This window comes from Salvia hispanica, chromosome 3 (genome assembly GCF_023119035.1).
Source record: "Salvia hispanica cultivar TCC Black 2014 chromosome 3, UniMelb_Shisp_WGS_1.0, whole genome shotgun sequence".
In the NCBI taxonomy this organism is placed as follows: Eukaryota; Viridiplantae; Streptophyta; class Magnoliopsida; order Lamiales; family Lamiaceae; genus Salvia; species Salvia hispanica.
In genome coordinates, this window is record NC_062967.1 from 30,048,027 (window position 1) to 30,062,270 (window position 14,244).

A 14,244-nucleotide genomic window follows, 5' to 3' on the forward strand; every position below is an offset into this window, starting at 1 on the left:
TGATTTAGTTATATATCCTCTAATCTAAATACATAGGACTATCTTATTTATAAATTATGTGGTGAGAGAATAATTAAATCTAAAATTTCAAATGCTGAATTAAATTTCGACCAATTTATATTGGCAATTTGGCATTATTACTTCATTTTCTCTTTAAATAAAACACCTGAGTTGAATGCAAACATAATCCAAAAACAATGTGGACTATGGTGAACTCAAATTTCAAATACTGAATTAGATTTCGATCAATTTATATTGGCGTTACTTCATTTTCTCTTTTAATAAACATCTAAGTTTGAGGCAAACCATAATCCAAAAAACACAATCTCAATTTCCACGTTCCGGAAATGAATTAATTAAAAAGATCTAAAAATACATTTTGCATAAAATTTGGAAGATAGTCGATCTGTTTTGACAAATTAGTAGTAGCAAAAATCGCACATAACAAAAACCTAGAAATGCCACACATAGACACGATAATTTATTTTAGTATATTTATGTATCTAGAGTATATTTTAGTAAATGAGAAAAATATCTTGATTTAAATACTCACTACTTAGGGGATGTGATTTAATATCCAAGTCTCTTAAATTATTAAGATTTTCCTGAATGCCCTCATTGAATGGACCTCGGAGAAACCTATAAGTTTTTTTATCAAGTCTCTTTCGTCCTTTAAATATAGATCACATTTGCTATAAGTTTTTTATCTTATTTTACTGATTATGCCTTAAAATTCGTATCGTTTCGAAAATTGTCAAGGACGGGGAAGTATTTCTTTAATTTTCTGCCATTTTGTTGTCTAGCTGACCTTCTAAATTGTCTATAATGCTGTTATCGCCCACAAAATTATTTAAAAATTTACTATAGATTTAATTTATGTTTATATATATTTATATTAATATTTATTAAGTAAAACTTAATATAAAAATATTAAAACTCACTTTTAAAGGGCCAGTCCATTTAACTCAAATTCAATCCGATTTGAGCCCACCCTGGCCCAGCCCAATACTTTCTTAACGTCCAACTAGTTAAATAGTGTACATTCCTAACATTGTTTATCCTTTATCGTGTCATCAAATGTTTAGTATCCACGTATCAATCTACCTATTTTATTTGTATTTTCTGCCAATTATTTCTTCTTCTAGCATAGTTAGTTGTGTCATGTGTGTGTTTGATGCATACACACAAATAGCAATTAGGTTGGTCATGCAAAACTTGGGTATAGTTGGGCTATAAATATACACACTTTGAAGGTAGCTACAAAATATAAATACAATTATACAAGTACATTCCATTTGCCTACATATACTAGAAATGAAGTCTTTTTTTAGTGCGATTTTCGCGGTTTTGCTGGTGGGTGCGATGTTTTTTATGGACGGAAGCTTAGCACAACCTTGCTCGTCCGCCTTGTCAGCTCTGAACGTGTGCACGCCGTACGTGGTCCCCGGGGCCGTGGGGAACCCAAGCCCCGATTGTTGTGGCGCCCTGCAGTCCATTAACCGCGACTGCTTGTGTAGCACCCTCCGCATTGCCTCTCGCATCCCGGCCCAATGCAACCTTCCTCCTCTCACTTGCCGTATATATATCATGCTTTATCTGCTCTTCCTTTCCTTGACATTTTTTCTTATTACAATCCTTTGATTTTAATACTTTTGATTTTTTTCTCTTGCAACAGCAAACTGAAGTTGGAATTTTGATCATCCACAATAATGGAACGCTTTTTCCACTTTTTTCTTCTCTTTTTTTCTAGTAATGCACCATGTAATATTAGTTCATACCAAAGTTAAAGTATCGCCAAATAAGCAATAAACATGGTTTCAATATTTGTTGCCTCGTTGTTATGAACGTGTAAGACTTCTCTTTTTGAATGATAGACTTAAAAACCTATTACATTCAATTCAAGATATAATGATTTCACGTATTTCTCTAAGTTAAGAAATTCCACATAATTTGCTAAATATCGTAAAACTGATTTCTTCTCATTTCTTGGTGAGAAAAGTTTCAACAATTTGAAATCATGTATCCCATAAAAAATTTAAAAATATGTATCCGATACATATAATTATAAATCCTACTTACTTTAGGAGAGACAATAAAGTAGGAGACAATATGAGTTAAATAGAGAGACAATAAAGTAGGAGAGAGATGAGACTTTAGAGAATAAAAGTTTTTTAAGTTTTTTCATAAGATGAAATGTGTCACTTACTTTGGGACAGCGGGGAGTATTCAATAAACTAAGCAATTTACATTCGTTTAACGTGTCTCGTGAAATGTAGCAGCATCATTCAAGATCATACGTTGGTAACAAAGAGAAGTCGTGACATCTAACTTCCAGCAGATGGTTAAATCACTGGATGGAACAAAGCGCGTGGAACAACCTCCCCGAGGCCTCGTTAGAGAGTGGTCACAGCGACGACGAGAAAAATGACAAGATACTGGAGATAGACACGTGGAAGCCTCACGACCGAGCAGCTCCCAACTCCCACTATTTCTCAGCATGGAAGAATAATGACTTAGGACAGGAGCATTCAAAGAGAGTTTTCTCAAAGCTCCAAAAACCAATCAATCCTAGTATTTGAGAGGACTGCTGACAACAGCCCGAGAGTGAATTCAGCTTCGTCTAGACAGACCGGCAACCTAAGGGCCCCGCTCACTCCTGCTAGGAGCTAGCGAGTGCTCTAGAAGTGCGTTTGGTGATTATCTCAGTCATCCCAATTACATGGCGAATACCAAGTCATCTCGGGCTAAACTCAGGTCTCACAGTGCACCCAAGCAGAGGACAACGGCTGCGATCCTTGGAATATCAATATGGACACTGTCTCAGAAAAGGGCTCTGCATATAGCAACACATATATCGAGTCTGGTCTTGTAAAGAGGCAAGGGACTACCAGAAACCACACCGTAGGGCCTAACGATGAATCTCTTTTCCATGGTTACTGTCTGAGCTACATCAGCACATGATATTGTTGTTAGAGCTTATGCTAAGAAACTAGTAGTAGTTTGGAGAAAAGAGGCCATGAAGTTGGTTTTGTAAGTTTGTTTTGTTTGTAATCAACATTTGTTTGTGAGATTATTGATAACTTGTGTAAGAGATAATCAATATTTCACATATTTGATTTGTATTAAAAATTTTAAATAAAATTGGTTAATTACTTTGATTAAAAAATTGCTTGACGGTAATAATTGTAAATAACGAATTAAGTTAATGCGTTAGTGACATGTGATTTTTGTTAATATGCTCCACCGTATTGTGGACAGGTAAGGGAAAATCTCTATTTTGCTTCATTACTTTTCGAAGTGTGTAATTTTGGGGAAAGATTGTCATTTTCATAAAGCTATAATTGTTTCTTTCGGTGTGGATTTGGGTGTGATTTTGATTTGTTCGATAGGTGTAGATAGTTTAATTTGGAATTTTTTCGATGAACAAATGATGCTGGATCTATGCTAAATCATAAAGTAGTAGTCATTAAATACCATATGTTTTCCTTTTGTAGACAGCTCTGATGCAAGCGTGTCGATACGGGCACTGGGAAGTTGTTCAAACTCTTCTTCTCTTTAGATGCAATGTGAGTGAAAGTTGTGTAATATGATGTATTTGATCTTTTGCAACAACTTTATGGTTTACCTATCCTGCAATCGTGACTAGTTTAGCTGATATACATATAGAGTTCAAGAATTCATACATGTAACTTTGATGACCGGTTCTGGGATACTTCAGGTTACTAGAGCAGATTATCTTAGTGGAAGGACTGCTCTCCATTTTGCAGCAGTCAATGGACACACGCGATGCGTGAGATTGGTGCTTAGTGATTTTGTGCCAAGTGCTCCATTCGAGCCTCCGAATGCCCAAACAGTTAGTGATGGAAGCGATGGTTCTAATAATAAAACCAGGTGCAGACTGAGGTTTTATGTTTTTCTGCATCCACTATAGTAACATTTATCTTAGCCTTCACTCATAGCAAAATGGAAATGGAAACTGATGGGAGTGCTAGGTCATGCTGCTTTGAGAAATTTTCAATTGAGGTTTTAAAGGTCAAATGAATTCATTCGAATGATCAATGTGGTATCATGCTTAAACTTAGAGAAATTTTGTTCGTTAAAGATTTATCTGTTACCTTTAAATGTGCGACTCTTGTTTGATCAGGATCTGAAACTGACAAAATGCATCTTCTCTGAGCTTGAAATGAGCTTGTGCCTAGATTTGCTCTTATCGTATATTTTCCTTCTTACATGGCAGTGCTCTCTCTAAGTTTGTAAACAAGGCTGCAGATGGTGGCATTACTGCTCTTCACATGGCGGCATTGAATGGATATTTTGACTGCGTTCAGCTCCTACTTGACCTTCACGCCAGTGTATCAGCTGTGACATTTCATTACGGAACATCGATGGATTTGATAGGTATATTCCATGGCCACATAATGCTCGTTCAAAACCTTTCTTGTTTATCACATTATTTTATCATCTATCTGTGATTTTATAGGTGCTGGGAGCACTCCTTTGCACTATGCTGCGTGCGGAGGAAATTTAAAGTGTTGCCAGGTGATGATATGTAGTAATTTCATGCCATAGGTTCTTTGCATTTACTGCTGACATATTACATGTTACACTTACAGTTTTCTACTTCTGCAGATCCTTATTGCTCAAGGTGCTAGTCGTTTGTCGCTAAATTGCAATGGGTATATTCCCTGTAAATCTATTCTTTCGCACTCTGGCCATTTAAGTTTTTCCTTACTATAATTAACTGTGTATACACTGTTTAGATGGCTTCCCATTGACGTCGCAAGGATGTGGGGGCGTCTTTGGCTTGAACCACTGCTGGCTCCTAATTCTGATTTGCCTCTCCCAACATTTCCACATTCTAATTATTTATCACTGCCACTTCTGAGTGTCCTAAATATAGCTAGGTAACTCCTATGTGAATTCCTTAATTCCTGGACTGCCTATCGATTTTTCTCTATACTCATTAGGCACTTGCTGCAGAGACTATGGGTTGCAGTCCTCTGCTACCGGGTCAGATGATGCAGATATGTGCGCAGTTTGCCTCGAGAGAGCTTGTAGCGTGGCTGCTGAAGGTTAGCTGTCTGTCTCTTTACCTGTGACATTTTCTCCTCCTAATCTATATTCCCTGTTTTTGTTTTTTCCATTAAGCCCTCCTCTAGTTAGTGTTACTTATTATGAAGTTATATTCTCGCCAAGAGTATCCGGGTTTTTCTTGATGACTGAAAGTGCTTAGAATAATATAAACTACATGAAATATACGTCGTATCAAATGGTCTAACTCGAAGTGGATGGATCCCTTTTGCTTGTGGAAGATTTGAAAGTAGACTATATGTTGCCATACCATACCACTGAGTGAAATCTTAGATTAGTATACTATGTTGTGAAAGTTGCATGTGACACAGAAAATTCCAAAATCTTGAAATATTTATCTAATTTATGTGGTTTTATGGTGATGTTTACATCCAGGATGTGCACATCAACTGTGTGTAAGATGTGCTCTCTACCTTTGCTCAACCAACATTCCTTCAGAATCTTCAATACCTCTCGGTTCCATTCCTTGCCCGTTTTGCCGGCACAGCATTCTGTGTTTCGGCAAACTACCCGGCTCTTCATCTAAAGACATAAAACTACCCTTATCACTCGGCTTATGCACCCCCTGCATGCTCCATCCAAGAGAACGCGAGCAGGACACCGCATCGGAGGCTGCTGGCTCACCAGATACGAGAAAGAATCATGTCGCCTCCGTCTCATCAGATATGTTCTGCCCAGTCACTTGCAGTCCGTTTCCTTCCGTGACTATCCCAATGTGCACATGCAGCGAAGGCCCTTGTCCCGATTTTGAGTCCGGAGAAAGGGAACCTCCACAGGAGCCTCCACAGCCCGAACCAAGCGAACAGGAGAAGCTAGAGGGGATGAGGTCGGAGAAAACGACGTGCTCAAATATGTTCTGGGGGAGAAGAAGCTGTAGCAGGGAGCATCAATGCAATGCAGAGATCAATGCATGAATAATGCTTTGAGTTGGTAAATAAATATTATTTGCTATTGTGGTGGATTTTGATTCTTGAGATTGAGATTAGGCCTTAGTTTTTTGGTTTGTTTCACTTGTATTTGTGGTTGGGAGACAGTGTATTAGGATTGTAAAGAAATTTGGTAGATCAGAATAGGATTGAGTTATTGTGATTGGCTTTTCTGTCACAAGTACCAAAAAACTTCCAGTTGTGAAAACAAAGCTAATTTGTCTAATATCCTTTTCATATCCTAAAATCTTCTGAAGTTTAAAACCAAATAAAACAATAATTTGTAGAAAGACAATTTGTTTCTTCTATAACAAGAAATTTTTGCAATCACTAGAGAGATTATTGTGTTCTTAGTAATTTCTCATATTATTACAAACACCCCCTTTTCCTAAAATGTAAAATAAAAAAAATCGCATGTAAATTGTCTTGAGGCCTTAGGGTGTCTCCGGTGGCGCCCCTTCCACTAGGACCTCCACTAGCCATTCCCACAAAAACTGTCTGCCAGCACTCGCCCTTCCCATTCCACTGCCACATCACTAGTCCTTCCCACTGCACTAGGACTTCCACTAGCCCTTCCCACAATTAAATTAATTCATAATTAAAATTAAAATTTACGGAATTAAAATTCGACACGAATACGAACGGGAAATACGAATATTTCATTAAAAAAAACATATCATTTGAATTTTTTTTTAAAAATATAGTAGTAGAAAAAAAAATTATAGAGTTTCTTTTTTAAAAAAAAAAAATTTAAAAATTGCGGACGTCCGACCGGAACATCCGACCTTCGCCGCAGTGGCGGACGTCCGGTCGGACGTCGATGCGAGGGGCGAGGCCATCCGACGGGCACTCGGGATGGGCGTGGGCGCCCTTCCCACCCACTACGGTGGACGTCCGGTCGGACGTCGGCGACGTCTTACCGGGACGTCCACCATTGGAGACACCCACCTGTGCGGACGTCCGCCCTTAAGGTCTTTTTTTTTGTTACTCTGAAGCTAAATTACACACACCTGTGCGTGGCTTATATCCTCATTTCTTATTTTTCTGATTCTTTCTATTTCAAATGTTTTGCTGTTTTTTATACTTATATACTCCATATTTATTTAAATTCTTTTGCAGATGATTGAAAAATATTTTTTTTATTATAATAATCTTTTACATAATTCAAATAAAGTAAAATTACTTAATTTAAAAATCAACAGAATAATATATTAAAAATTAGATTAAGGGCTAAACGAAGCCCGATTGTGGGACTAAAATATTATGGCAAAATACCTAGTATAATATGCTTGTGGTCAATAATCATGACCTAATAGGAATAGAATAGCATGCAGAATTGGTCAAATTATGTTTATATTTTATTCAAAACACACCACCGTTCCAAATTCTAATTTTGTCACGGTCAAAGTACATAGGAGTATATACTAATCTGAACTTTTTTTTTTTTCCTCCAATTAACAAATCGAAATTCAAATAGTAAATGAGAACCATTATTGATCCTCGATAAAAAAGTCGCACTAATTACTTCGAATGCTAATTACACATATTCCCCACCATCAAACGGTTCATGTTTAGCATCTCCTCCGGGCAGCCGGAGCTCCAAATCCATGTCATCCTCCGCGGACGTACCTTCAGCCGCCGCCATTTCTCCGCAGAGTCTCGTGGACGGCAGAAGCTCCAGAGCCTTCAAATTCTCCGTCATGTACAATTTACAAGCACGCACACCTTCCTCACACCTGCCGCCGCCGTAGTTGGACAACAGCGCGTAAATGCCGTCGCATAAATTCTTCATCTCCCCCAATTCTCTCCTCAGCTCCACGTTCTGCCGCCGCAGCCGCTCGTTCTCGTCGATCAGCTCCGCCGCGCTGCCGCTGAAATTAGAGGATGAGATCACCTGCTCCACCGATGTAGAGATCTTCGGCGCCATTTTCCGCCGCTGAATGTCGCGCAGGAGCTGCTTCTCGCCTCTCCGGAAGCAATCGTTCGAGAACTCCCAACGATCCGGCACGACCTTCCTAAATCCCTAAAATCGACGCACGCCTCAAATCAAACATCCAAATCCTACAGAAATTAAATTGCTCATTCGTTCAAGCTTACGTAGGTGTTGAGTTGGCGAACGAAGCTGGAGAAATTGTTGTGCTTGAAGTACTTGGGGAGCAGATCTCTGGCGAAATCCGCCGGATTCCAGACGATGAAAGCGGATCCGTCGGCGTTCCACGAGATGATTCCATCGACAGCGTGATCGTCGACGAGCTGGTAGGTTTTGATCAGAAACGGCGTTGGAATCGGCCTAGACATATCTTCGCCCGGCGAAGCCATACAGCCGCCTAATTCAACACCGCAAAATCACGCAAACCGCATTTACAGTTGCAATAGTAGTAATTCAATTGAAGACGAAGCAATTCTCCAAGGTTGTGATGATGCATAGATCAATTTAAAAGAGAGAAAGAGATTGAACAGGAAAAGAAGAAGTTTCGGAATGGAGAAAGCATAAATGCAGAATGTGAAGAAGGTTCTGCGCAGGCACAGAAATTGGTTTGCTGGTCTACACGAACACTATATTTATATTAGTAATTTGGAATTTTCAATATTCAACAACTGAGAAAATTTTGTTGGATGCTTTTTTTTTTTTTTTAATGTATTTATAGTTTTGGTAGTAGATTGCAGCTTTTCTCAAAATTTCATCGAGATTGTGCATGGTTTCACACTAGCAAAATAATTTTGTAGTTTTGGAATTTTCTAATCCTTTATCCCCGTGTCCATTAAAAAATAGTCACGTTTTATAATTTTGAGTATGCGAAAAATAATTTTATTTTAAAAATAAAAAAAATTCTTTACACTTTGCCTACTTTTTTATTTTATTTTATCCACCTTTTCTCATTTTCTCTTAATTATTAAGTTTTCTTAAAAATCCGTATTATCTCTAATAATAAGCATATTTTCAATGGACGGGCTATGAAGTAATTGGCCAGTGATATTTACTAGAAACTTTTTCATGCATGATTCTCTTTGTAAACTAGAAATGTTTATGTTACGGAATTGATACTCTAACTAAATTAATAGAGTAATCTAAATTTTAAAATTATAGTTCTAGTAATTTCGGCCACCATAGATTCTTATTACAGAATGAATCCTCAAATAAATTTTATTAGAAATCTGGAGAATATATAAATTACTTTAATGTATTGAATTTGTGTAAGAGGACCTCTGAATCTCTAAAATGATACTACTAGTATAAGGAGGTGGTATTGATCATGTTTATTTTAAAAAAAACTCAAATTTCAAAGGTTTTTACATAAAAAAAAAGAAGAGAAGAAAATGAAACATAAAAACTACTCCAAATTGGTATGGCGAGCCCGTATTTCGTCGGGGCTCCGGCCCAACACCTGCCCCAACTTGTAAACCAGCATCTCAAACAGCACAAACATCGCCCCCTCATAAACACTCCCCATCGGCAGCAAATCCCGACCCGACCCGGCCCCATCATCATCCGCCATCGTCTGTGCCGGGATATGCGCCACCACCGCGCTCGCGCACCCCACCTTCTCCGGCCGCGCCGTCAGCACCACCACCCGCGCGCCGCCGCCCCTCGCCACGCCGCAGATCGCGTCGACGGTGGAGAATCCGCCCGGGCCGGCGGAGGCGATGAGGAGGTCGGGCGGCCCGATCGCGGGAGTGGTCATGTCGAAGACGCAGTGGGCGGGGAGGCCGAGGTGGAAGAGGCGCATACATAGGGCTTTCATCATCAGGCCCTCGCGGCCCACGCCGTAGACGAAGATTTTGCCGCCGCGGCTGGAGGCGGCGGAGATCTCGTCGACCAGCGTGCTGAGGGGGGGAGGGAGGGCGGTGGGGGCGGTGAACACGGAGGAGAGGTGATTGCAGATTTGGGCGGCCAAATCGGCTGATTCGGAAGATTGAAGCTCCTTGGGTTTAGCCATTGGAGTTCCGAGTGTTTTGATTGTTTCTCCTCTGTTTTCGCTATTGCCTTATCCTAATATAATCCACAGCCTCCCTTTTCCTGCCCAGTCAGCCGCACTAAAAATCCACCTGCCACATCATTATAGGCCAACCGCAATAAAAATAATTTAAAAACAACTATATTTTATGGAATAAAATTTATGATTAAATTACGGAATAAAATTTACGATTAAATTACGGAATTAAATTTACGAGACATATACGGGAAAATTCATTCATTTCATTAAAAAAAAGGTACATTGATTAAAAAAAAATACATGATTTTTTTTTAAAAAAAAGGGCTTCCACACACGAGCCCCGCCACTCTCTACTCCTCGTCGTCGCCGCCGCCGTCCTCGCCGCCGCCACCCGGGGTATCTGAGCCCGCGTCTGAACCCCCCACAAGTGCCCTCGATGCATCCAAATCCACCCGCATGTTCTCGAGCATCGAGTAAAGGAACATCTTCTCCGTGGGGTCGGTTGCGGCCTTCCACTCTTGGAAGACCTCGAACATACGTTCCTCCGTCTTTGCACGCGAGAATAACGTGTACGCGCGTTGGGGTGGGGGGGCCGAGATGACCTCATGGGGCGATAGGGGGGATCCTTCCCTCGCTGCCCGTTGCGCCCGCTTTTGGCCAACCGGGCGAGGGCGACGAGTAGCGGATGGAGGGGACGGAAACTCCTCAAGATCCGGGAGGTCGTGGGATCCACCGCTGCGCCGATGTAGTCGCCGTAATAGTTCAATCTCCGCTTCATCGGCCACCCAGCCGTCGCACCCCGCCCGAACTTCTCTGAGTCCTTCGCCAACACATAGCATTCCCTGCAAGAAGAACTCCTTATACTTCCCCGCAAGGGGAACCGACTCTCGCTATCCTCCGGCGTCCTCCTCATACGCCCACTAGTCACCGGCGGAGGACGTTGGCGTACAACCCCGAAAATCGGCCGACCGCGGCCCTGATCCGTTCCCACCCCTTCCGGCACTCCTCCCCGCTGTAGTCCTTCCCATGCGGTGCAGTTCCTCCTGTAGGCTGCTCTAATCGTCGCAGACCGTCAACGACGCCTTGGCCACGCCGGCGTACTCATCCTCCGTCCACTTCCTCCGCGTGGGAGTGTCGTCAACACCGGGCTGCGAGGACTCGCCGACCGCCTTGCCCTTCTTCTTCTTTGGCGCGGCCCGACCCTAGAGAAATTATGTGAATTTAATTTTTCATGTCTAATTAAGATTATAAATAATGTACTTTATTTTAGATATATCTTATAGTATGACATGAATAAGAATTAAATTCTAGATTAATAATTCCTAAACTAAGATATTAAAGATAATAAGAAATTTAATTATCCAGTCAATTAAATACCAACAGAATTTAATTAGTCTTAATCTGCCTTAAGGCTAAAGGATAATTAATGAAAAACCATAACTCAAATATCTAAGCGATAATTATGAACTAAAAGTTTATATATGGTCACCATCGGTTAGACTGCCAAATTTTGTGAAGCCGATTTTCTAATATTATCGCCACCTACAAAGTAGGGACAATAATCCTACGAAAACAATAAGTTCATAAGGGCGGACTTCTCACATAATAAATAGAATGAACTAGAAAGCGGTTCCCAATATTATTGCCACCTGCAAATTGGGGACAATAATCCTAAGGAACTGCGAGTTTCATGGTTCAATCAGAATTTATGAGATAGTTTAGTTTTGATATCAGCACATGAACATTGTTATGGGAGTGTGTTGTAGAAATAAAATTCTGTAATGCTAAATCTGATGGTCGTGCTTAGGCAGCATTAGGCGTGTTGACCTCCAAAGGAGGAAGATATTGATGCGTCGGTGTTGTGACCAGTAAAATTGTCAAAATTTTAATGCGTATTAACCTCCAAAGGAGGATACAATTTATTAATTTTGCTGTTGTAAGATTTTGAAAAGTTTTATGGTTAATCTACTCAATTTCCTTACATAAGTTTATGACAAATAGTAAATTCTTCTGTTTGCAGTGCAATAAAATCCGTCAAGATGTCTTTTAATCCTCTTTCTGCCATTCTCAAAGAAAACAAACTCGAGGGCCAAAATTACATCGAATGGAAACAAAACTTGGATATCGTTCTCACAGCCGAAGAGTACAAGTTTGTACTCACCACTCCACAGCCTCCAGTCCCCGCGGCTAATGCCTCGGTGGGAGTTCAGAATGCGCATAAACGGTGGCATAAGGCGAATGAGATGGCTAAGTGCTACATGTTGGCATCTATGTCTTCAGTACTCAAGCATCAGCATTCTGCCATGGCGACTGCCGCCGAGATTATGCAAAATCTTACAAATCTGTTTGGTACTCAGAATCGAACGGCTAAGTCTCAAGCCTTTCGGAGTATCATGACGAAGTCTATGAAGGAAGGCACGTCTGTGAGGCAACATGTCCTCGAGATGATGAGCCACCTCAATCAGATTGAGGTTTTGGGAGGGACGATCGATCCCGAGTCCCAGGTTACTATAATCCTTCAGAGTCTTCCCCCTAGCTTCCAGCAGTTCAAGCTCAACTTCGAGATGAACAAGCGGGATTATACTTTGGCTGAGCTGCTGACTGAACTTCAGTCGGCGGAGGACCTTATGGTTCAAGCTAAGGTAGTCATGCTAAGTTTGGCGCCTAATTCCTCTGGCTCTAAGCCTAGAAGAGGAAAGAAAAAGGCACCGAACCCAGTGGCAGCTAAGAATGCTAAGGGAAAGAAGAAACAGAGAGGTGACAAGAAGCCAACTGGAAAGTGCTTCAAATGTGGAGAGAAAGGTCATTGGAAGCCAGATTGTCCTAAGAAGGGCAAGGCTACAGGTATGCACCATGCTCTAGTAGTCGAGTCATGTTTGGCTTCGACATCTACTCATACTTGGGTTATTGATACTGGAGCAACTGATCATATATGTTTTGATCCTGACTTAATGCAGGTGACAAGACGGTTACATGATCGTGAGATCGAAGTCCAGCTGGGCGACGCTACGAAAGTGGCGGCCGTTGCAGTGGGAGACGTTTATTTACGTTTTTCTAGTGATAGATTTTTGATTTTGAAGAATGTTTTGTTGATACCTTCTTTTAGAAGAAATTTAATTTCAGTTTCTAAATTGTCTTTTGATGGATATTCGATTTCTTTTAATGACAATTGCGTTATTAAGAAAGATGGCTCTTATATCTGTCGTGGTATCATGGAAAACAATCTGTACACAATCACTTCTACACAATTTAATCAACGTAAATCAGAACTCAATGCTACATCGAAAATTTCTAAGAAAAGAAAAGAACCTTCAAGTTCAATGAATGATACGTACTTATGGCACCTTAGACTTGGTCATGCCAACGAAAGAAGGATTCATGCGATGGTTGATCAAGATCTTATCAAAGGTCTTGAGAAGGAACCATTTTCGAAGTGTGAATCCTGTCTCGAAGGCAAGATGACTAAGAGACCTTTTAGGTCAAAGGGGAATAGGGCCAAGGAAGTACTTGAGCTCATTCATACTGATGTGTGTGGACCAATGTCAACCGAGGCAAGGGGCGGCTATCGATACTTTGTCACCTTTATAGATGACTTCTCGAAAGTTGGATACGTCTATTTGATGCGCTACAAGTCTGAAACTTTTGACAAGTTCAAGGAGTTTAAGGCTAAAGTAGAGACGCGTCATGGTAAGACTATCAAATGCGTTTTTGGAATACTTATCAGTAGCGGGAATACAATCCCAAACGACTGCGCCGGGCACACCCCAACAGAATGGCGTAGCTGAAAGAAGGAATAGGACCTTGTTAAATATGGTCCGCTCGATGATGAGTTATGCACGGTTACCTATTTCGTTTTGGGGGCATGCGTTTGCTTTCAAAGCAACCTATCTCTTAGACCACTTACCTTCTAAATCAGTTCCTACTTCTGCATATGAGTTGTGGAATGGGCGGAAGCCCAATCTGGAACATCTCAGCAGTGTGGGGGTGTCCGGCCCATGTATTGGAAAAGGATCCAAATAAGCTGGAATCTAGGACGGAGGTTTGTGTGTTTATATGATACCCTAGAGGAACGAAAGCTATGAATTCTATAGTCTCAGAGATCAGAAAGTGATTGTGAGCACTCATGCCACATTCTTAGAGGAAGACTATGTAATGAATCATAAGCCCAACAGTGAGATAGCTCTTGAAGAGCTAACTCAAGTCACAACTTCCATTAACCAAGAACAATTACCTAGTGTAACAACAATTCCAGAAATTTCAACTAATACTCCAGATGTTGGAGTGTCGCGTCG

General features: G+C 40.7%; 4 protein-coding genes across 4 annotated transcripts; 2 read left to right on the forward strand and 2 right to left on the reverse strand.

The window, feature by feature from the left end:
• Positions 1 to 1,279: 1,279 nt before the first annotated feature.
• Positions 1,280 to 1,823, forward strand: LOC125215668 (stamen-specific protein FIL1-like). The gene is made up of 2 exons (XM_048117163.1): positions 1,280 to 1,576; positions 1,676 to 1,823. Exons 1-2 carry the CDS (start codon positions 1,315 to 1,317, stop codon positions 1,681 to 1,683), a joined length of 270 nt encoding a protein of 89 aa, XP_047973120.1. The 5' UTR covers positions 1,280 to 1,314; the 3' UTR covers positions 1,684 to 1,823.
• A 531-nt stretch (positions 1,824 to 2,354) lies between these two features.
• Positions 2,355 to 6,259, forward strand: LOC125209826 (E3 ubiquitin-protein ligase XBAT33-like). Its single transcript, XM_048109405.1, has 11 exons — positions 2,355 to 2,537; positions 2,755 to 2,932; positions 3,233 to 3,258; positions 3,495 to 3,566; positions 3,719 to 3,891; positions 4,238 to 4,398; positions 4,481 to 4,539; positions 4,630 to 4,676; positions 4,761 to 4,904; positions 4,981 to 5,072; positions 5,467 to 6,259. The coding sequence occupies exons 1-11, from the start codon at positions 2,355 to 2,357 to the stop codon at positions 6,003 to 6,005; spliced, it is 1,674 nt and encodes a 557-aa protein (XP_047965362.1). The 3' UTR covers positions 6,006 to 6,259.
• Positions 6,260 to 7,315: 1,056 nt separating this feature from the next.
• Positions 7,316 to 8,534, reverse strand: LOC125211360 (heat stress transcription factor B-2a-like). The gene is made up of 2 exons (XM_048111104.1): positions 8,115 to 8,534; positions 7,316 to 8,040 (listed from the first exon to the last, which is right to left on the reverse strand). Exons 1-2 carry the CDS (start codon positions 8,334 to 8,336, stop codon positions 7,555 to 7,557), a joined length of 708 nt encoding a protein of 235 aa, XP_047967061.1. The 5' UTR covers positions 8,337 to 8,534; the 3' UTR covers positions 7,316 to 7,554.
• Positions 8,535 to 9,148: 614 nt separating this feature from the next.
• On the reverse strand, positions 9,149 to 9,979 carry LOC125211361 (3-hexulose-6-phosphate isomerase). Its single transcript, XM_048111105.1, has one exon. The coding sequence runs from the start codon at positions 9,953 to 9,955 to the stop codon at positions 9,350 to 9,352; it is 606 nt and encodes a 201-aa protein (XP_047967062.1). The 5' UTR covers positions 9,956 to 9,979; the 3' UTR covers positions 9,149 to 9,349.
• Positions 9,980 to 14,244: the final 4,265 nt, after the last annotated feature.

Excerpts from the sequence above, each read along its gene's own strand:
- LOC125215668 (XM_048117163.1), top strand. The coding sequence starts at position 1,315 with ATGAAGTCTTTTTTTAGTGCGATTTTCGCGGTTTTGCTGGTGGGTGCG.
- LOC125211360 (XM_048111104.1), bottom strand. The coding sequence starts at position 8,336 with ATGGCTTCGCCGGGCGAAGATATGTCTAGGCCGATTCCAACGCCGTTT. Across the intron at positions 8,041-8,114 it reads TTCGCCAACTCAACACCTAC|GGATTTAGGAAGGTCGTGCC; the intron begins GTAAGCTTGAAC and ends CGTCGATTTTAG.
- LOC125209826 (XM_048109405.1), top strand. The coding sequence starts at position 2,355 with ATGGAACAAAGCGCGTGGAACAACCTCCCCGAGGCCTCGTTAGAGAGT. Across the intron at positions 3,567-3,718 it reads TTCTTCTCTTTAGATGCAAT|GTTACTAGAGCAGATTATCT; the intron begins GTGAGTGAAAGT and ends GGGATACTTCAG. Across the intron at positions 4,905-4,980 it reads AGTGTCCTAAATATAGCTAG|AGACTATGGGTTGCAGTCCT; the intron begins GTAACTCCTATG and ends CACTTGCTGCAG.
- LOC125211361 (XM_048111105.1), bottom strand. The coding sequence starts at position 9,955 with ATGGCTAAACCCAAGGAGCTTCAATCTTCCGAATCAGCCGATTTGGCC.